This window comes from Spermophilus citellus (assembly GCF_964194105.1).
Source record: "Spermophilus citellus genome assembly, chromosome: 5".
Taxonomy (NCBI): domain Eukaryota; kingdom Metazoa; phylum Chordata; class Mammalia; order Rodentia; family Sciuridae; genus Spermophilus; species Spermophilus citellus.
The window spans coordinates 134,329,647-134,352,122 of record NC_138186.1 but is presented as its reverse complement, the minus strand read 5'-3'; the positions used below and the strand labels follow the sequence as shown (position 1 = coordinate 134,352,122).

General features: G+C 34.6%; 2 protein-coding genes across 2 annotated transcripts in view; one reads left to right on the top strand and one right to left on the bottom strand.

The window, feature by feature from the left end:
• Positions 1 to 249: 249 nt before the first annotated feature.
• KIAA0408 lies at positions 250 to 21,861 on the top strand. Its single transcript, XM_081294762.1, has 6 exons — positions 250 to 516; positions 5,755 to 6,004; positions 11,028 to 11,387; positions 11,476 to 11,555; positions 13,820 to 15,158; positions 17,204 to 21,861. The coding sequence occupies exons 2-6, from the start codon at positions 5,870 to 5,872 to the stop codon at positions 17,375 to 17,377; spliced, it is 2,088 nt and encodes a 695-aa protein (XP_081150888.1). The 5' UTR covers positions 250 to 516; positions 5,755 to 5,869; the 3' UTR covers positions 17,378 to 21,861.
• Positions 8,080 to 22,476, bottom strand: part of LOC308649229 (endogenous retrovirus group K member 21 Env polyprotein-like) — a 78,557-nt gene continuing 64,160 nt past the window's right edge. The window contains exon 3 of the transcript XR_014022043.1: positions 8,080 to 8,848. The gene's annotated coding sequence lies outside the window, so the exon portion shown is untranslated. The remainder of the gene's footprint in view (positions 8,849 to 22,476) is intronic.

Below are 22,476 nucleotides of genomic sequence, written 5' to 3'. Positions count from 1 at the left end.
AAAGAAGCAAGGAGAGAGATACTTCTTGCCCATAAGAAATGAGTTTACTTTCCTAATAAAACAAATCTAAAATTGGCTGTTGTCATCGTGTGATGTTAACAACCAGTTTTTTGGCAAGTTTGAAAATACTGGGCTCCATTATAAAAGTTAAAAATGTCCTGGACCTGGAGTTGTTTACCCAGAGTACAAGCTGCTCTAAAGTTACAGAGCTCTGGTTGGAAGCAGTGGCTTGAAGGCCGCCTCCAAGTAACTGACGTCACAGTAGTCTCAGCTGCTGCTGTGACAGCGAGCTGAGCAGCTCTTTGACTTGTGAAAGTGTTGAAGGATTCAAAGGGACTTTTCAGTACTGCTCTGCAGAATGGTTGGACTCAGGCTGCATGTCCTTTTCTTGTAAAGAATCAAGATTCCCCGAGCTAAGACTTTGCTCTTTAGACAACTAGCCCTCCACTCTGCTTCCTTCCATAACTAGATTGACCATGGCCCAGCTGCTGTAGGATTGCCCCCCAGGGCAAAAAGGTATGTTTCTTTCCGGCAAATTCGAAAGCAAGTGGTTAATTATGCAAAACACAGAAAGGCTGCTGCTGACACATTTTAAGCTATGCATCTTTTTTAAGTGCAGTGTGATTTCAACATCTGCCTGTACTAGTGTCTATGTCTGGGCTGAAGAACAGTGGGCGGGGTGCATAACGGATTGTACTGACTCTGGGAAAGAGGCCACTCAACTGCTGTGGTGGATTCCCCAAGTCTGAACTGACAGTGCCATCCGCTTTCTGAGGCTGTGTTTGTCAAACACTGCTTCTCAATTGTTCAAAAAGCACTTTGCCCACCATGGGATTTTCATTAGCTATACTTCTGAGAATGCAATTTTTGTAGAATGAAGGTTTTTCAGTATTTGCTAATTAAAGTTCACAGCCCTTGAGATGACTGGTATTTGAAAGTTGCAATGAAAAATAAATAAATGTTTTATCCAAGACAATGGTGCATGTACTACAGGATGTGTTTCTGTAATCTGAGACTTTCCTAGTGGCTTAACCTATGTTAGGAGGAAATTTTACCACAATATCTTCTGTTTGAGATGATTTATTTTAGACATTTGTTTATCCACATCAGAAGTTTTTATCAAAGCTTCTAAGTTAAGGAAAGTAAAACTGCTGTGCCTATAACTTGGATGTTTTCTAGATGAGTAAATAATTGGAGAGAAAGTATGGAAGAAAATGGTAATTAAATGAGAAAGCAAAAATAATTTGTTTGGAATTGCATGTGATTGTTTTTGACCTTGTTGGAACATGAAGAGTGTGCTGAAATAACAATAAATGGTTAAAAAAAAATCTTTTGCCCTCTAACAAAATCAAATCAGGGTGGTCTCTAGATATATGCATTTACTGATGAATAGTGGGGAAGAATGCAATCAATTAATTAGTTAAAATGATACAAGTGATTGACAATAGCCTGGAGAGAGGGCTACAGAATTTTGGAGGCAAATAGTACTTTACTCTGATAGATATAAGCATGGGGATTCTTAACCCCTCAAAGTCAATCAGAAGCAAAGCCTCTTCAGGCCAAATGACTTTTTCTAGGAATTGTGAGATTGGCAGTACCAGCTATGTATGACATTCTCATTGAAATATGTGTCCTTTTAAAACTGAAAAACCCTCAACTATATGAAAAGTAACAGGAAATAAGACAGAAAAAAAAGCCTTTTGAACAAAAATCTCCAAAGAGAAAAATAGCAATGGAATAACCGCTATCACTGTTCAGTTTATTTTGCTAACATCTAGTTTTCAGTGGGCAGGATGGACGTTCAGATGGTAATAAGAATAGAGGACCTCTCAGATGGAGAAGTGTTGTCATGACCCTACTTGAGGCTACTATGGGTGATGCAAATCATCTTGTGAGACCCCTTTGCTGCTCTTCCTTTAATTTTGCTTACTGGTGGGGTTGAAAGGTTAGCCAAACCATTTGCCTCCCATCACCACTTACGCAACCCACTCACAAGTGTTTACAATCCTGGCCTCCAGCCTGGGAGAGGGGAAGTAGGTTAAAAGAGATTATGTAATGCTAGCTTAGAGTTGTTAGGGGAAGAACGTGTTCATGACTAAGTAATACAGCTCACTCTGTCCTTTTACAATTTGCTCCAATAAAATTTTATTCTGAATGAAATTCTGGAAGGAGTGAAATGAAATGGAGAGCAAAGAGTCATGGAAAAGGGGGTGCAGCACAGAAATCCTCCCTTCTCCCCCACAAAGATGCCAAGATCTGTGGGATGAAAAGAGCGACAACTGAAAACAAAGAGAACTTTTATATTTGCCTCAGTGGAAAGCACTAAAATTGAGTTTCTGAATCTGTTGAACCACTTTACCCCATAACTTCTTATCACAAAACATTCTATCCCTACCAAGTTACCCCTTTGGATCTTTAAAATATTTAATTTAAAATTATAACAAATGCAGTTTATATAGTTGTATTCAGTTTTTTACTAACAAAAAAAATTCCAAATATTGAACTTGACATGTTTCTTTATAAAAAATACCTGAAAAATAGTGATGGCAAAGGAAAATCATGGAGAATCTGATCATTCACACAAGCAAGTTAGGTTTTTCTTCTGTCAATTTTATATCTAAATAAAGGTCAAAATTATCAGTTTAATTATAAGAAAGAAAGAGGGATAGATGGAGGAAAAGAGGGAAGACAAGAGTGGGGGAAAGGATAGCAGGGAGAAGCCAGGAAACAGTCATTTTATCGAGTGTTCATTATGGTACAAAGTAGCATTTAAGCACTTTTATTAAGGAGTCTCTCTTCCTCACTTAATCCACAAAATAATTCTATGGTCCCCCACTCTATGTTTAGAGGTGGAAACAATATATTTAGCTGTATGATATTTATGTTTATAAGACTGAGTTGCTGGAAAGGCTAATTAAATCCTCCCACAAGAACTGGCACAGACCCTGCTCTATAGAAATGTTCTTGCAAAGACTTCTTTTTGATCCATAACTGTTATATTTCCTAGCACTAGATGTTGTTCTGGATCTGGAAGGGGGAAGCTCTGTAGATTGGCCCCTCTTCATGTTAAGTGTGAGTTTGGCCCTTTGAAGAAAAGCACAGGATTCACACTGCATCAGGAGCATGACCTGGCCTCACATTACAGCCCTATCACCTGGAACAAGACTGATTTAGAATATCTCAGGGTGGTCTTCTGGTATGTAAAAAAGAGGAGCCTGGTGCCTTTTTAACTCTGATTGGAAGTTATTCAAGAAAAGATAGGACTGGAAAGAAAAATTAGAACCATTTGCTGCAAGATTGTGGGAAAACTTTACTAAGATGATTTCTGAACATTTCCATGTTCACGATAATTGGAGTAAAGATGAACTACCATAGCACCTCTTTTCTAGGTTTTTTATAATTAGTCTGTTTCTTTTTATAACTTCTTTGGTTAAATCTGCAACTCTCCCTTAGAATCTCAAATCATTTCATCATTCCTAAGCAGTACCAGTGGCAAGTAACTTCTGGTCAGCAAGACTGTTTCAGCTCACAGTTAATTACATATAGTTTTAAAGCAGTCTATTAGTCTCAAAATAAGCACTGTCTGCATTTCCTGTGAACAGTTGCTAGATGAAACTAAAAGACAACTAGGTAAGGGAGACCAGTGAATGTTAAATTAATCTAAACAAACACAAATCTGTAAATTATTTACTATCTTCATTTTGTTAGATGTTCATTGACATTAAGGATAAATACTTGTCCTACTGGCTTGTAAGTATGGAGGGTAGCAAAAGAAAGATGACATGATAGAGGGGATGAAAAATAAAGTTAGAGATAGAGTATGATTATGTGAATAAAATGAGACATGATGGAATATTTTTGGCTAAACTTGAAATTATTTTCTTGACCAAATTAATCATGATTATGAGTGCCAAAGTAATAGGTAAAATTCACCAAGTGTCTATAGCAAATAGTTTGGGAAAAGAGTGAGAGTATGTCTCCCAATATTATTAGTATTATTAGGGTGCTTTTGGAGGTAGAGCTCTGCATATAGAAGTAACATTTTTTAATCCTCATAGTGTATTGTGATATATTGATAGATTATAGTCTGGTGTGTGTGTGTGTGTGTGTGTGTATGCATATGTATAAACACATATATATTTAAAACCATTTACTACTCAGATATGTATGTACAGAAGAGTCTGTTAGAAGTAAAATTAGCTTTTGACGTTTACCCAGTATTTGGGACATGAAATGTGCATCTGTCTCCTATGAATATAAACTTGTGCCTGGTGCTTGGTTACATCGGCTTAATTCTGCAATGCCTGAATTCATTGAATATTGACTATTGAGAACTTTGTCCATAATTAACATAAGTAGATATTGGTAAGTTAAGGCATTTTGGTAGTGGTTTGGTAAAGTGAATAATTACATTTCTGTGTGTGTGTGTGTGTGTGTGTGTGTAGATGCTAGGGATTGAACTCAGAGCTTCCATGTGCTAAACACATATTCTACACTGAGCTACCTCTAGCCCTAAATCTCTTATAGGCTTAATTATTTAATTATTTTAAACAGATTCATATATTTAAAACATACTTTTTTAGAGGGCTGGGGTGGTCACGGCTCAGAGGTAGAGCACTTGCCTAGCATGCATGAGGCACTGGGTTCAATCTTCAGCACTACATGGAAATAAAATAAAGATATTGTGTCCACTTATAACTAACAATTAATATAAAAATGAGTTTGATAATAAGATTATTTTCAAGTGAAATCAAAGCAATATTTTAAGGCAAAATAATTGAGGAAATTTGAAAAGTTTTTCACATTACCTTGCATTCAATATGTCAGACAGTGTTTATAACAGTTCTGTGAATGTCCCCCATTTTAATCCTAATAAACTAAATCTCAGATATTTTAGATGACTTATAACAAAGTTACATATCTGGTACTTTAAATTGTATCTTCAAACCCTAAATTTACATACCCTGAATGTTAAAATTTAAATTATTTCAGTCACTACCTTATGGAATAGAAGATTCTCTGCAAACTGAGCAAAAGAATTCCTTCAGTTCTCTTTATTCAGTTTTCTAAACAGGTTATAATATATAACCTATGAGATGAAATTTTGAATAAGTTTAATATACATCTCACAGGATAGTTTTGATACTTTAAGATCATACTCAATGAGGTAAAATAATGATATTTTTATGATTTAAGTTGCTTTCTTATTTGTACTTCTGTCTCCCAAATCGACAGCCAACTTTGAGGTCTCAGTTAGTACAGTGAGCACATTTGACATGACTTGATCTAAATACAGAAGAGACTGTAGTTCAGCACTTGCTCAGGACTCTGAGTCACAAGTATATAACCAGGTTGCATCAGAACAGAATCATTCTGTTGTAGCAGAATCTGCCACAGTTGTGTACATGTGATCATAGAGCTGAATTTCATACTTAAAATCTTAGATTTTCACAAAATACTCTATTTTTAGATTAGGTAGTTAATTAAGGGCCTATTTATATCTTACATGTGCATTTAACCATCTTGTCCACTATAATTTTGCTGTCTGGTCCCCAACAGGGAAAAAAAAATCTTTGGACAATAGTTATTACTTTATTGACTGTGCTCATTTCCTCTTAAGCAGATTTTTACAACTTCTTCTTTTGAGTCCAATTTTCCTATAATTTATTTACATCAATGGCCCCTTGATAAAATGATAAAATCTGTCTCCAAAAAGCATATGAATTTGGAACTCTCTCTTGTTGTTTATATTAGGCTTTATTTTAAAGGCAAGTGAGACTGATTAAATAAAACAACTCCAAGCTTCCAAGAAACAGTTAAGAGAAGGCGGAGACGAGCAGAAACACTTCTTCGTTGACACACGGTTGCCATGGACCTACATAAGCAGTGGGAGAACACAGAAACTAGCTGGCATAAGGAAAAGATGGAATTACTGGACCAGTTTGACAATGAAAGAAAGGAATGGGAAAGTCAATGGAAGATCATGCAGAAGAAGATAGAAGAGGTACAAGTTGATTTGTTTTGAATATACTGTAAACTTCAAGCTCAGGATCGAAATTCTGTTGAAGTTTGTTTTATATTAGAAACCATTTTTATTTTCCTTATTCCATCAAAAAGATTGCATGTCTCACTGACATTTACTATACTAAAAATAGCATAAGCTTACCTAATGGCATCTTTGGGACTATGCTTATTTTATAGTCTTGCAAGAAAAGTATGACCCTGAAAAGTCACTCAAAAATGTATTAATCTACCATATTCTGGCTAGAGAGGTTTAATGTCCAAAGTGATATATGTATTCTGCATGAGTTTTAAAATATCACAGCCTCAGAAGAAAATGCAAGAAATACATAATTGGTGAACATATATTAGCAAAATTATAATTGGGCATTAGTATATAGCCCAATTAGAATATCTTTCCTGGAATGATAAGTAATGTCTACTAAAGGAAATTACAATATATCAGATAACTTAGTATAGTAAAAAGGAGTGTCACATATCAAACAGGAAATGGTAGTGGACATGAGATTTTTTCTGGTAAGATATGCTACATTTATTAGGAAAGGAGTTATGAAAAATGACATATCATGTCATGACTCTAACACAGTCATTTTATTCTCATTAACAACCCCTAGCCTGTTGGGCCTGGAATATTTCCTTCAAGCATTTGCACTGGTATAGATTCCTACTTGCTCTAACTGGAAATTAGTTATACTTATCTTGCTTTATTCTGATAAAAAACCACAGTATTGACTTATATGATTTTATGCATCTTACCAAAACAGTTATTTTAAAAGATTCTTGGGCCTTTCTTTGCAAGCAAAGTGCCTTATATATGTATAGTGTTAATTTTTTCCTAATAACAGCTTACTACTTATGAAAAAAATACAAACCATAAAAAATTGCTATGCCAAAAAAAAAAATGAACAAGAGAGAAGATACTCACCAAATATCTGATTAAGAGATTAGAGGACAAATTTACTATTCCCCCCTTTATATTTTGGAAAATGTGTTCTGCATGCTCTCTTATCTCCTGTCTCTTTCCAGAGACTGACATTAGAGCAACAAAGAAATTCCTAAGTCAAACCAGAATCTAAAATGCTGATTCAATCAGAAACTGACAGTCATGTGTCACCTGCACCCTAAGACTTGGGAGATCCAGTTGGTAACAGTATCAGAAAACTCTAGCATCCAAGCAAAATAATTAAGGGATGCAGTCAATTTTTTTACCATGTTGTTAAAACAGTTTGCTGTCTGGTCAAATTTGTTATTGTTCAATAATTATTCTAACAACTCTACAGATTCCATATGTGGTTAATATTAGCCATTATCAACCAGCAGGCATTAAACATGCTATAAACAGAATTATAGCTAACAGAGATACTCTCCTTTTTTGCATCAGGAATAGAGAAGGGCTCTAACATTTTTTCCTCAGAGTAGCTACATGCTATATATGTCTGGCTCTCTGTGATATATAGCTACATAGTTGGGAATATGTTTAGATAACATGCTCACCAAGAATGCCCAAGGATACTTTTCAATACCTGAAGCTAACACTGTGCTCCCCTTATTTTACACACACACACACACACACACACACACACACACACACCTTCTTACAGGCTACAAAACTGGGATAAAATGATTAAGAAAAACAGGAGGAACTCAATGTGATGGCATGTGCCTGTAATCCCAGTGGCTAGAGGTGGAGGCAGGAGGATTCCAAGTTCAAAGTTAGCCTCAGCAAATTAGCTAGGCCCTGCGCAAGTTAGTGAGATCCCATATCAAAATGAAAATTTAAAAGGGGGAGGGGGCTGGAAATGTGGTTCAGTGGCTAAGCACCCTGGGCTCAATCCCTGGTACAAAAAGAAAAGTAGGAGGGGCTGGGGATGTGGCTCAAGCGGTAGCGCGCTCGCCTGGCATGCGTGCGTCCCGGGTTCGATCCTCAGCACCACATACAAACAAAGATGTTGTGTCCGCCGAGAACTAAAAAATAAATATTAAAAATTCTCTCTCTCTCTCTCTCTCTCTCTCTCTCTCTCTCTCTCTCTCTCCTCTCTCACTAAAAAAAAAAAAAAGAAAAGTAGGAGGAAAGTATTTTAGTGTTTTCACCTATCACAAAGAATCAAGACAATTTTTTCAAACTAAAATTTAGAAATCAGGACTTGGAAATATTGCAGCATGTCACAAGCATAATCAACAATATTTGTTTAACATTTATCACCAAATCTGTATAGAAAATCAGATGTAGTACTGCCTAGCTTGTGTGAGATACTGGGTTTGATTCTTAGCACCACATATAAATGAACGAATAAAGTTCTGTCCATCTACAACTACAATTTTTTTATTTATAAATCAGATACAAATTTTTGAATCATGCAAGAGAATTGTGAACTTTCAGGCATATACTTATAACTTCAGAGATTTCAAGTGACTTATCATCTAATGAAAGCATCCAGCATTGGGCATTAAGATGCTTCCCCAAGGGCAGAGAAGGGGCTTATTTCTCCCCAGCAAGAGTTGAAATTGTGTTTCTCAGCAATCCTGGCTATTAAGAGCCAACCCAGATACAACTCAATTTAATAAATAAGATGTTTGTTGCACATCAGTATTGTGGAGTGAATTCATACAGGTTCTATATGTGCACAGATCTTCAGCTAATCTCCAGCAGTTAGTAGAAGCTTAACAGATCCTACTTTCCTTTGGGGATATTTCTTCTTAATGACCAGAAAATTCTGTAATGTTCATTTTTTTTTTGTTGTTGTTGTTGATCTTGGAAATATCAGAAGAAGATTACTGCTCAAAATTGTGGCCCATTTTGGCAAATAAAGAAAGCTGTTCAAGTTCTCTGAAAAAAAATCAAGATGATGCTGATGAATCTCTGTTCCACTATTATTGATACTATCCATAATCATTGCATTTGCTGTTGGAAAGCCAAGATGATCATGCCTGAATCATTTGAAATTTGGAGTAATACAGATAGAAATTCTGAATTGTTTAAATATTATTATTTTTAACTTTTTTATATTTTCACATTGCAATCTCTATGGCTTGTTTCCTTTGGTGGAATGATTAGAAAGCTATTGACAAGTGCTGAGTGCTAGATAAGATAAAGTCACTTATGCAAAGCAAATGGTTTTCCATTAATTACAGCATATTATTTGTTATTCTTTACTAGCTAAGGACCCAAGAGAATATATGATGTCTCAAAATTACACATATGGTCAAGTATACAAAAACAAAAATAAATAAGATGAAGACAGAAGGAAGTGAAATGCAGAAATAAATCTGTCTTTCTAGCAAATAATGCAAATACTATCTGTTGCATATTCCTCAACATCCAAGAGACCAAAAACTAACCTATTTCCTAGGAATAGAACTTCTCCCCCTTGTTATGAAACTATAGGAATATTGTTTTCACTCAAGACTTCTCAAAAGGAGGGTAACATCACCAACAGCCTCCTTAGATTTAACATAGTTTCTTCATATCCATTTTTTTTAGTGAACTTTTCTAATTGTGACTAAAATACATGACCAGAACAACTTAGAGAAGGGACATTTATTTGGGGATCATAGGTTCAGAGGTCTCAGTCCATATGTGGCCGACTCCATTGCTCTGGGCCCAGGATGAGGTGGCACATCATGATGGAAGGACCCAGCAGAGGAAAGCTGCTCAGCTTATAGTGAGGTCAGAAACCAGGGCACCAGGGTCACAGGGAAGATGAACCTTTCAGGACAGGTCCCCAGTGTGACACACCTAACCTAGCCACACCCTACCTTCCTACAGTCACCAGTCAGTCTATTCAAACTAGGATGGACCGATGAGGTTATAACTCTCACAGTCAATCACTTTACCTCTAAACATTCCTGCATTAACTCAGGATCTTTTGGGGAACACATCATATGTAAAACATAACAACCCTCATGGTGAACCCAGATCATAATGCCATCAGCAGCTCAGGTTATTTTTATAGATACCAAAACAGTTGAGTCACAGCGCTATTTGGTGATACGCTGCTTTATACAATGAGTGCTTTAAAATTTATAATTATTAGGGAAATAAATGTACCACATATCTTTCAGGGATCAACTCTGTGTAGTGCTTTTCTCAACTGAGTGTTGGGTAAATATTGAGCAGCAATGTAACTGTTGTTGAAGTCTTTGAATAATACATGTAATGCAGATATTGATGATGGCTGTGAAATGGAGTCATTTGCTTTAATATTTTTCTGACAATCTCTTTGGATATTTGAATAGATTTCCCAAGAGTCAAGCCTAAAGAAAAGCCTACTTCCTTCACTTTTTAGGAGTGAGCCGAGCATCTGCAGACTTAACAAAGATCTCAAGAAGTAATTTGGGACTTGCATTAACACAAATAGATGGTCAAAGCCTTTGAGCTTTATTGTTTCACATGGGTCATTATCACACTTTTTAAAATCTTAATGAGAAATTTCTTTTAGAATGTGTATAGTCTTGGCATTAAAAACATCAGTAATATCTAGCCATTACCAATGTAGTTAATAAAAAGAAGTATTTTTTGATTGACAAGTGCCTACTTAAGGAACAGAATGAGTTGATTTACTATATAATTGTCAGCTATTTAGACAGTTAAATATCAGTGTGTAAATATGGTCATATGTTTAAAATAAATGACTTTAATAATAATTAAACTCTTGCTTCTCTGAAAACAATTAGAAAGCATGGTCAGTAGTTGATTCAGGAAATTCCTTTTGTGACAATGCTTCTGCATCTATGTATAGAGTCAGATTTACTTCTCAATGACAATTTCTGATTATAAAGAAAAAATAGCATCCATGCATTGCCTTTCTTAGAGTAGTATTTATGGTTCATCAAAGTTGTTCCAGCTAATCCACATTTTAGAGGCACCATTTGGAAGAGTAAGCATGAACATCCAGGGTAGTATATAGTAAGTAATATGGCAAAGAAAGTTCAAAATGTTTTCTTGTTATCAAGAATATTGACAAATGAGTTAAGAGGAAAAAAGTTTCCATTTTGATTTCTTACAGCTTTGCCAAGAAGTAAAGCTTCGGAGGAAAATCAACATGAATGAACGCTCTAAGGTCACTGGTCTTGATCATGAGAAAGCCATTCAAGAAATGTTGGAATCTTCTTCAAACAACCCCAATTCAGGACAATGTGAATTTACAGGGATGAATCATAGGGATGGTCTGGAGAAAGAAAATAAATCAGGGCAGTGCTTACCCTGTGAAGGAAATCAATTGTGTAAGGAACAAAAAGTAACAAAAAAAGCAAAAGTAGGGTTTATGGATCCTGCCACCACAGACAACCAAAAAGAATTCCAGGCCTGGCCAGGCCCCAGGACTTCTGAAGAAGAGAGTAAGAGCGGTTCTGGAGCCCTCAGCAGTGTAAGTAAGATGTGATTCACTGTGAGCTGTTTCTAAAGAAATATTTACATTTCAAAGTGCTAACCTGCTGTTGCTTGTATGTGCAAAGGCTCTTGAAGAACTTGCCAAAGTTAGTGAAGAATTATGCAGCTTTCAAGAGGAAATTCGAAAGCGGTCTAGCCACAGAAGGTAGGCTTGTACACCTATTTATGTTGCATGATCACAACAGTATTGTTTTTAGTTAATGAACTCAAACTGCCTCCTCCTTACATTCTGTTAGTGAGAAGTTAAGAGCTATTAAAATTTTATTGTTGAATGGAAAATAGATACTTCAGTTTTATATTTTCCTGTTCACTAATTCTAAAAAGGAACCTTTCAATGCTCTTTGTAATTTGATTATTAGGAATACTTTACTTTCTTGGTGTTTAGTTAGGGTACACCTTCCATAATAAATTAACAAGTATCCTTTAATTTCATTTTTTTAAAAGGAAAAGTATGTTTTATTTACAAAGCGGTGCTTGCACAGATACCACAGCTTGAAGAAAAATTCTTATTATAATAATCAACACCTATTAATTATTCAGACTGATGGCATTCACTGTCATATTTCCACACATGCATACATTGTGCATTGGTCATGTCCATCAAACTGATTTCTATTCTCACCCTTCTCCCCTCCCTCAACCCACCCCTCTTTGCATACCCTTACTAGTCCCTAGAACTTTTGTATTTCAGGTCATCTTTTTGTTTGCTTGTTTCTACATATGAGAGAGAAGATGTGATACTTGTCTTTCTGTGTCTGGCTTATTTTGTTTAACATGATATCCATGTAACATTTTGCTGCAAATGACAGAATTTCATTCTTTATAGCTGAATAATATTCCATTATGTATATATACTATATCTAATATAGTGTTTTTCCCCACTTTGAGTATTTGGCCCATGCAAGAGTATACAACTAGGATAATCCAGTTTTATACATCTTTAAATTTTGTCAGAGTTAATAACAATGTGGTGTGGTTATTCTATATGATGTTCAACTGAGATATTTTATGCCCTAGAGTCACTTATTTCCCTATAAGTAATATTTATATAATAGAGGAACACATAGTTTTCAGAATAACACATTGTAAATATTTCTATACACATGCCACAAAAATTCTATTTCACTTCAGAAATAGTGTATAATTTCAAAAATATGTTTTATCCAAATTCTAAAATTAATTTGGAATTCTCTGCATGGTAAACAAAGATGAATTATTTGAAAACAATATGCTTCTTAGAAAGCTGCAACAGTATGCTCCCTTATTTTTCTTTAGCACTTGGGAAGTTCAGAGAGAATTTTTGTGCTGATTTGAAATAGATTTTCTTAGCCAAGTGTATTTCATACATAATTTGCCCTGTTGGCCTGTTTAATTTTTCCTACCATTTTTGTGGGTATTTGTCTGTAATTTACAGTTTGCTATTTTGTAATCTTTTATAAGTTGCATAGATATAAATATTGAAAATGCATGAAGTGATTTTTTTTTGTGAATCCACATTGTTGCTACAGTAGTTAACTTTTTACTTAAATAATTCCCAAAAGATTTTTGTGCCAGTTTTCTTTTATAAGCCACACCTCAAATAAAGCTCTTATTATCACCCCATGGCCTTGGAAAAAAGTTCAGTCATCTTTAATATGAAATTCAAAGACATTACAACTTGTCCTGACCTAATGTTTTTCTCTCTCGTTTTTCATTGTCCTCCCCACTTTGCTTTAAATCCTTGCACACTACTGTGCCAATTATCCCTTGAATAGCCACACTCTTTTTATTATATTTCCCTTTGTTTATATGCCCTTTACTGGGCTTTTTAAAAACTTTTTTAAAATCTTGCTTTTCTTTCAAGCCCAAGTGAGATCTTCCATTTGGAATTATTTATGTATCCTTGTGCTTTTATTCAGACTTTTATTCTTACTACTTAAAATATTATTTCAAAATCAAGGGTCGAAGCTTGAGGTCACATTACATAATAAATAAGAATTCCATAGGCAAAGAGAAAGTAAGGCAATAGCATGAGAAAAGCTATAGAAATGGAACTGTCAGTAGCAAAAACTTAAGAGAACGTAGTCTAATTTGAGTCTAGTATGAAGTTGCAGGTAATATAGATAATGGAAGAGACAAGGTTGAAAAGATAGCCTGAGACATAGTATATAGAGTTGTAAGTGGCATAGATATAAATGATTAAAATGTATGAATATGATTAAGAGCCTTGAATGTAACATTGAGAAGGGACTTTATTCTTCAATAAAGTGGACTTGAAGTTTTAATTAGGGGATTTATATAAATATTATGCTTGAGGAAATTTTGATTCCATTTCCTGATGCAGAAATCCATTGCATAAACCTTATTTTCTTTTAAGAGCTAGTCTTAAATAATGTTATCACTAATATACTTTGTTTTGTAATTATTCAGGATGAAGTCAGACTCTTTCCTCCAAGAAATGCCAAATGTAGTCAGTGCACCTCATGGTGACCACTTGATCAAAAATGGCCCATGCATTCTTCCAATCAGTTTAGAAAAAGAAAAACAGAAAAATAGAAAAAATCTGAGCTGTACCAATATGCTCCCAAGCAATTCTGTGAAAAAATGTGGAATTGATACAATTGATTTGGAAAGGAATCAAACCCCACCAATTCCTCCTCCAAGAAGCACCTCTCGAAATTTTCCGAGCTCATATTCTGAACAAGCCCAAGAAAGATTGAAGGAAAGTTCAGACTACAACAGCTGGGTGGCCCAGGAGGGTCAAGGTGAAAAGACCTGCAATCTTCATTCCATTTTGAGGCTGCAAGAGATGCCTGTATCACATCCAGATGAAGGAAAGACTATGAAAGATGGTATGATGTTTTCTTCTTTGACACCAGGAGTCAAAATAGACAGCAAGCCTTCAGATAATGAAGATGGGTTTGGCATGTGGTCAGGTGACATTGAGATAGGTGTGAAAAAGAGCCCCTCTTCTTTGTGGTTTCAGAAAACCTGCTCTACCCTCAATATGCCAAAATTTGAAAAGGAGATCCCAGATCACCCTGCTAAATCTCATTCTGATCTTTACATAGGTAATGGCCGTAGTTCCTCGGTGACACAGAGCAGTGATCCACCTAGAAGTTTCAGTTGTGGCTTTGAAAGAACTGCAAGGAATGAAAAGTTAGCAGCAAAGACTGATGAATTTAACAGAACTGTATTTAGAACAGATAGACATTGTCGTGCAATACAGCAAAATCAAAGCTACTCAAAATTATCTGAGGATCTTAAGCCCTGTGATAACTTAACTACTCCTGTTGGTAGCATATCAGATATATCAGGTAGTGAGAGTGTGACTGGTATTCTGAAAACCAGTGCCCACATGCCTGTGCCTATAGAAAAGATGTCTGATAATCCTACCAAGAAATCCACAGCAGGTCTGGTCAGACAAATGCAGGAACACATAAATCCTAGCAGTTATTGGAACATGCTCCACGAGCATGACTGGAGACCAAGCAATTTGTCTGGCCGACCGAGGTCAGCTGACCCCAGGTCAAATTATGGTGTTGTGGAAAAGCTGCTGAAAACCTATGAGACATCAACAGGATCTTCACTGCAAAATTCTAAGTGTTTCCGGGATAATTGGACCAAATGTAATTCTGATGTCAGTGGTGGTGCTACATCAAGCCAGCATTTAGAAATGCTTCAAATGGAACAAGAGTTGCAGAGAAAGACATCTTTGTGTGGGGGACAGCAAGTGAAGCAAGGAATAGATTGGAAAAAGATAACAGAGGTAAGAAAGCAAATTACACATTTTGGTAGAACAGCATCCACATTTAGCAGTGACTGTAAGTTCAGTTCATTTGCCCATTCATATAAATAGAATGTAGAAACATGTTTGGCATCTTCTTGACTTCTTGACTCTTTGTGAATAAATGTAACTCAGCATAAATTTAAGATGTGGTTTTTAAGACCAGGGAATAGCACATTATATCTTTTAAAAAAAAATAATACCAATATAATGAGTGGATTTAAGAACATCACGAATATCGAATATTTGTTGTTTGTCTCTTGAAAATTTTTGCAGAATGTACATTTTTGATTTATAGAATTTTGAGGTTTACTTTTAAGTATGTGGAAAATATCTTTGAATAATTTTAACTTTTCACTTATTATCTATGATTGATTCAGTCATTCTCAGCATTTGATTTGTGTTCTCATAGGATTTATCATATGAATGTGAGTCTGCACAAGACATCACTTAAAACAGTGCCTTGAAAAGTTCTTTTATCTGTGGAACTAAAAGTCAGTGTATGGAACTAAGGTCATTCTTATGTGTATCTCTTTAGCATGAAAACTGACAAAAAACGAATGGGTATTTAAATAAACTTATCCTCTTGTTGTTGTTGCTGCCCATTCACAAAAGAGTACAGTCTTCATTAAGGAGAAAAATTGGTCACAGAAATTAACAACATAACTTAACAAGAAGTTACAGGATAACATGTTGTTATCTAACATTACAAAAATTCAAGTTTTGCCTGCAGTAAAAAGTAAGCAACATGGTTTTACGTTATGAAGATTGACTCCAGTTATAAAAATTTATTTTTATGGGTCTTTCAAACTCTGTAAAATTATGAATTTTATTCCATTTTATCAGAAGTCTTGACTAATTAAGAAGGGTACAATTAATTATCCTGCATTTGAATTTTTCAAAATTAAGACCATAAACACCAGGAAGATCTTATATCTAGAGACAAGAAATGGAAACATGTACATTAACCAACAAAAATTCTCTAACAAGAAATGCGGAGTTTTCTTTTAGTGTGTATTGATTGGGGGTTTGCTACTCTACTATGTATCTTTAGGAGTAGGTTGTTTGTTTTGTTTTTCCCATGAACAAATTTGAGAAATAAGTCTCCAAAGAGAGAAAAAGATTATTGTTATACCATCACTAAAATAGTAGAATTGAAGCCATCTGCTCTGCTCATCTCAGATGAAAGAACACGAGTTCTGTTTAAGGTCAATTAGAACCAAAGGTATAAAATGAATCATGGAAGCTTTTTATTTTTTTTAATTGTTAGGATCAATGGATGCTTTTTTTTTCCATTGAAGTAAAAAAGAAAGAAAGAAGGAAATAAAAGAAAGGTGAGGAAAAGTTTTTCATTCATCAGATGCCCAATATAGGTAGTAACACTTTATCAGCAATTAGAATAAAGTTGTATTTAAAAGTATTTTAGGGTTGGGGATGTAACTTGATAGTAGAGTGCTTGAAAAGCATGCATGAGGCCCTGTGTTTGATCCCCAGAACCAAAAATGAAAAAGAGAAAGTATTTTAATGATAACTTTTGAAGCTTTGTGAGATAGTAACACAGTGATCATTTTAAAAAGTAATCAGTTAAGTCATTTGGTTTGTGTACCTCTTGATTATGACTCTTAAAGTGTCAGTAATCTGACATAAATGAACAGTTTCTTCTAAATTATCTTTATTTCAAATAACACTAAAACATCCTAACATCCCACTAAGAAACATCTACAGTTTCATCATATTGAAGTTATTTTACCTGAACTTTTGAATTTTGCATTCATAGTTCTAAAAAGACATCAACTGCCTCGTGACTCATCAGTGTGAGGAGACCTACAAGATTATCAAGTACCATAGTTCATATTAAAATTGGAATTTTGATTAAAATACTCCATGCCACAAATATTAGACAAATGCCTTCTTCAGTTTTCAGTACTTTTCTTTGGTTGTAAGTTTGCTATTACATTAATCCCATAGTAGAAATCCATAATGTTGTTGGTTGTGTAATGAGATAAATGCCTTCATTTGTGTTACAGGAATCCATGGCAGTGAAAGTCTCCAATGGAAAAGGATTTTCCCGACCTGCCAGACCAGCAAATCGCCGTCTCCCATCCCGATGGGCATCCAGATCTCCATCAGCACCACCTGCCTTGCGAAGAACTGCGCAGAGCTATACCATTTCTCTGAGATCTGAGGCACCAATGGTCTAAGTCTCTAGTCTGGATTGCTAGATTACAAAACTTCTAGTCCCAATTGCCAAACTGAACATTCTGAGTGTTTACAGCCAATCCTGTCTGTTCTCTTCTGTATCATTCAAGATCACTGGGACAAGCAATTTCAATCTTAACTTTCCATCAGTCTTCAGTGTTTTTAATCTATGGAATAATTATCTCCTCATATTTTGATTTCTTAGGTCAGAATTTTTTAATGCCATCTTCATTAATTTTCCAATATGGTTAAGTTGAAACAATGTACAATATTGTATATTCTAACTTTCTTGCAAGTGCAGAAAGCAAGGTTATGTGCATGGCCCTGTGTTTGTAGGTGCATGTTTCGTAATAGGAAGCATTCTAGTATGTATTTAGGTAAGAAAAACGTATGTGCTCGTGTTGACTTTGCAATTATAACATGTATACCTATGTATTCTTCGTGTTTATTTAAAAGTTTTGAAAATATACAGTACTATTTTGTATACCTTTTAATAGGTATCGCCTAAGGATTTGAGGTTCATACATTAATCAACCACTCCTTTGGCCCACAACTACATTGAAAAATAAGAATTATACACATATCTAGCATTGGTAGTTTTCTAAATACAGCTCAAATGGCTTCTTAACCCATATTAGGATAAATTAATAGTATTAACTTTCTTGATTATTATTTTAAATAAAAATGTCACACATTTAACAGATAAGCCTTCTAAAGCAAACATAAAATGCTCATAAATGCTTTTATACATTGCTTGGTAGTCTTGTATGGCTTTAATTGTATACTTGATTCTCAGAGCCAGTGTAATAAGACTGCCTCAAGTATGACAGGACTAAATAATGAATTTATTTTGTCAACCTCAGTAATATTCCTTAAATGGGATGCAAAAAGAAATTAAATCATGTTGAATTTTATCTTTTCTTGAAATCGAAGTAAGCTTTTAGTTCAGCTGCTTTATCTGGATTCATACACATTTAGAGGTAAGTTTTTTTTTCCCTAATCTTTCCCCTAAAACTAATAGATAAAAGACTAATTCACTTTTTTTAAAAAAAAAAAGTAAGATCAGGAATAATTTCATTGAGAACTGAATTGTAATATATTTCTTAGAATGTACTACCAAAAAAAAAAAAGCCTTAAACTAAACTTTGGCCTCCATAGGAGTAAAAGGAACAGAAATGTGTATTTTGGCTACAATTTCCATACAGTGAACACATAAAATCTGTGTTGAGAACTCACAGAAATAGGTATATTGAAGTGCTTGGAATTCTACATGGAAGATTTTAGAAGCGGTTTTTGTTATTAGTTAGATATTAATTTTATTTAAGCTTTTTGTTGCCAAAAAATGTTAAGATAGTCTTATGACCAATGTATTCAGAGTTTTATTCTTATGATATTCTAACCACATAGAGGAATTTACTTTATTATACCATGCCCTGAGGTAAAGTAAATAATTTGTAAATCACAATTGCCTTAAAAGGCTCAAGACTGTACCATGGTGATGGCTAGATTCATGAGTTATGAGAATAGCTGAATTAAACTTCTAGAATGTGAGCTGGATCCTATGGTAAGTAAGGGCTTCAGATTCATTCTCCTAATTCTTGTTTCCTTCGGAAAATATCTTTCCCCACAGGAAATATATAAAAGAAAATGAACCTATATACCAAGTGATATCACTTTAATTATATGCTTTTCCACAAGAGGGGAGAAAAACACTGGGAAATTGCTACCTTGGGCCATGAAATTTTGCTGTTGACAGTGGTGCCCAAGTACTGTGTACATATCTGTTCCTCTCCATCCCTATACCCCAGACAGTCTGGCATGATCTGTGGTCCTACCTTTACCTGCAAATCAGAATAGTGAAGATCTCTTTTAAAAATGAAATCCCTGATCTCTGCCCCCACCCCCATTATTAAAGTGAAATTTCTAGGAGTGGAGAGTGGGAGTCTTTAATAAAACAAAGCAATGCAAAATATTTGATAACCAGGCAGATTTGGAAGCAGTGACTTTTGATGATAACTGAATGGATGTCATCATTGGGTAGTCACCTTGGGTAGTCACTTTTCTTCCCTGGAACTTAACTTTGCTATCTGTAAATTAAAAGTTATATTGCCAGTCTTCACAATTTTAAGCCTCTTTTTCTATTATCATTTGAATGAACCAGTGGGACCATTTTAATGTCTTTTTAGGTTGACTAAAATAATAGAATATTAGAGCTAAAAAAATAACTAGCATCTAGTCCAATCCCAGAAATTGTAAAACTGAAGAAACTAAAACATTGAGTACTCTTTTGTTTTCTTTTAAAATATTTTATAGTTTTTTATGGAAAAGTCTGTCAGGAAATGAAAATCATCCTTGAAAAATATTTTTTGATGTATTGTGATTTTTAACTGGTGATTTTTCTACTTTGGGTGGGCATTTTCTTCCCCAAAACATATCCTTCATTATGTCATCATTGCTGGATTTAAAGAAATTATAAACATTCACAAAAATATTTGATTAGGAACATATTTATAGATGTTTTCCTAATAGACTTTTGAGAGGAAAATCTTATGTCACAGGCGATTACTAATGTTACTAGCTGATCTCAGAAAGGAATTAGAATAATGCAGAAAAGAGTGCTTGAGAGTGTGTGTGTGTGTGTGTGTGTGTGTGTGTGTGTGTTTTATGTGTGTTGAGTAGAGTTTGTGTTTATGTGGTGTGTTTGTGTGAATTTCTATGTATGTGTATGGCATGTACATATTCCAGCCACTCATCTAACTTTTTTGTACTGTGTTAGGTCCCAAAGCCAAATATAAGAATATAATAATGCTTTGTGTAATTCACTATTTCAAAATTTATCCATAACTTTGTTTTTATATGAAAACAGTGAATATGATATTTCATTTTGCTAATATTGCCCTAAAAGAGGATATACTTTTACTTAGGTGGTTTAACCAGGCTGCATATCATCCTGAGAAAATAACTGTATCTAAAAAAGAGTACCTACCTTCCCAAAAATGATTCTTAAAATTATTTTTAAGCACATTTGCTGATAAACAATCACTTGCTGTTGAAATTTCCTCCAGCCACTAGAAGCTATGAAACAAGTTTGGAAACAGCCACTGTGGCATTTATATATACTGAGAATATTTGTATGTTCTTTCTTTTCTATAATGAACTAGTAAATCGAAGAGCCTTATAAAATCTAAACTCAAACGTATACACAGTTCAATCTAGCTTCTCCTAGAATATTGCTAGATAGTAGAATTTAAGCCAGTCTGCCTGACTTCCTGCTGCTAGCCCCATACAAACGCCCTACAGTTCCTCCTACACTGACATTACCCTGTGCCCTCTTAGCTGTTAATTAAGTTCGGTAAACATTTTCTTTGAAATGAATATTCATTTACATGATGAAATAAGGTAAATTATTTTTCAGCAGATTCAAATTTCTAGCATAGCACCATTTTGCTTCAAAAAATATACTCCTAAAAAACGAACATTACATTGTCAAAAAAATCAAAAAGAAAATGGGTTGTCCTTCAAGCAAGTGCCAATGATGACTGCTACTCTATTGTTTTTACTCCACGAATTTTTCTTATCACAGGAAACAATCTTTGTCTCGGTGGAAATAAAATCCTAAGACTTAAAATCAGATTCATATGCCAATGATCCTTATGAATCCTAGAGGTCAGATTGACAAATATTGAGGGGAAAAATTCCTATGGAGCTATGGAGAAGTCTAGCAATTAGGGAAGAGTGCAGATTTAGAAGTCACTCAGAACAATCTCTTGAGAAGTGAGAAACCTGAGACTTGAGAATTCTGTGTGACTGCCAGGCTTACAGGGATGAAATCTGAATCTTTGCTTGAATGTTTGTGTCCTCTTTCTGTGTACAAATGTTCTATATGCAACTCTGACTTAAAGTTTGCAAAGCACATCTGTATTCATGATTTGCCTGCTACTTAGAACAAACTTACAGGAAGGCTTTATGATTTCTAATTATAAAAGAAAAAATTAAATCATCAAGATAATAATTAGAATAAATAATGTGTCACGATGATGGTTTCAAAATCAGGTGGCTCTTCAGACTCCTGGCTTAAGCTCTTCTCCAAAAAAGGACAAGAAAAAGAAAATAGGGAACAGTATTTTGTTTTGTTATGGTTTATGCATGATTATTTTCCTCTCATTGAGCATTTCTCTTGATTCTGACTTTCAATGATGTTATTCAAAAATCGTTACTCTTAATTTATATGGTTTGAACAAATTCAAGAAGTTGTGAACAAGGCTCACTTTGGAAAAACATTTTCTACTTTTGATGGCTATGCTGTTTTTGTATCAATTTTGTATGTAGGACATGATGTTTAAGGTAAAACCAATAATTAGCTAAGCAATCTTTAACTAGCATCAACTGAATCCTGACCTTCTCAGTCTTCAAAAGAATCACAGAAAAGTTTCAACGCTGTATAACATATATGTACTCAAGAATAAATGAGAGCATTTCACTTGAAGCATTGTCTTAGTCCATTTGTGCTAATTAACAAATTACCTGAAAACTGGACAATTTATAGAGAACAGAACTATACTTTTTACAGTTCTGGAGGCTGGGAAGTTCAAGATCAAGATGCTAACAGGTTTGGTATCTAGTGAGAGTTGTTCTTTATATCCAAGATGGTGCCTTATTGCTGTGCCCTTACATGATGGAAGGGGCAAGTGCTATGTTTTTACATGGCAAAGAAGACTAGCAATTCATAAGGGAGGAGCTTTCATGATCTTATCACTTCCTAAAGGCCCCACCTCTTCCTACTATTGAATTGGACATTAAATTCCAACATGACTTTTGGAGAGATACATTCAAACCATAGCAATTATTTCCAATTTAAATGACTTATATTTAATTGTACTCCACCACCAGTTTCTTTTAAAATTTATTTTCTAATTAAACTATTTTCTCATGCCAATGTTATAAGAATTATTAAACAAATTTAATCCAGCCAGTTGGAATCTGCAGATTTATTTTTCCTACCTAGTGCTGATCAATTTCAAAATAGTACCAAATTATCTAGCCTGAATCATAATATTTTTGTTTTAATCATTGCTCAAAATTTTGTTTAAGATTGAAGGGT

What these genes read in the sequence shown, in the direction of transcription:
- KIAA0408 (XM_081294762.1), top strand. Translation starts at nt 5,870, where the DNA reads ATGGACCTACATAAGCAGTGGGAGAACACAGAAACTAGCTGGCATAAG. An exon ending in GTTCTGGAGCCCTCAGCAGT is followed by an intron (nt 11,388 to 11,475) that starts GTAAGTAAGATG and finishes GTATGTGCAAAG; the next exon opens with GCTCTTGAAGAACTTGCCAA. An exon ending in AAGCGGTCTAGCCACAGAAG is followed by an intron (nt 11,556 to 13,819) that starts GTAGGCTTGTAC and finishes GTAATTATTCAG; the next exon opens with GATGAAGTCAGACTCTTTCC.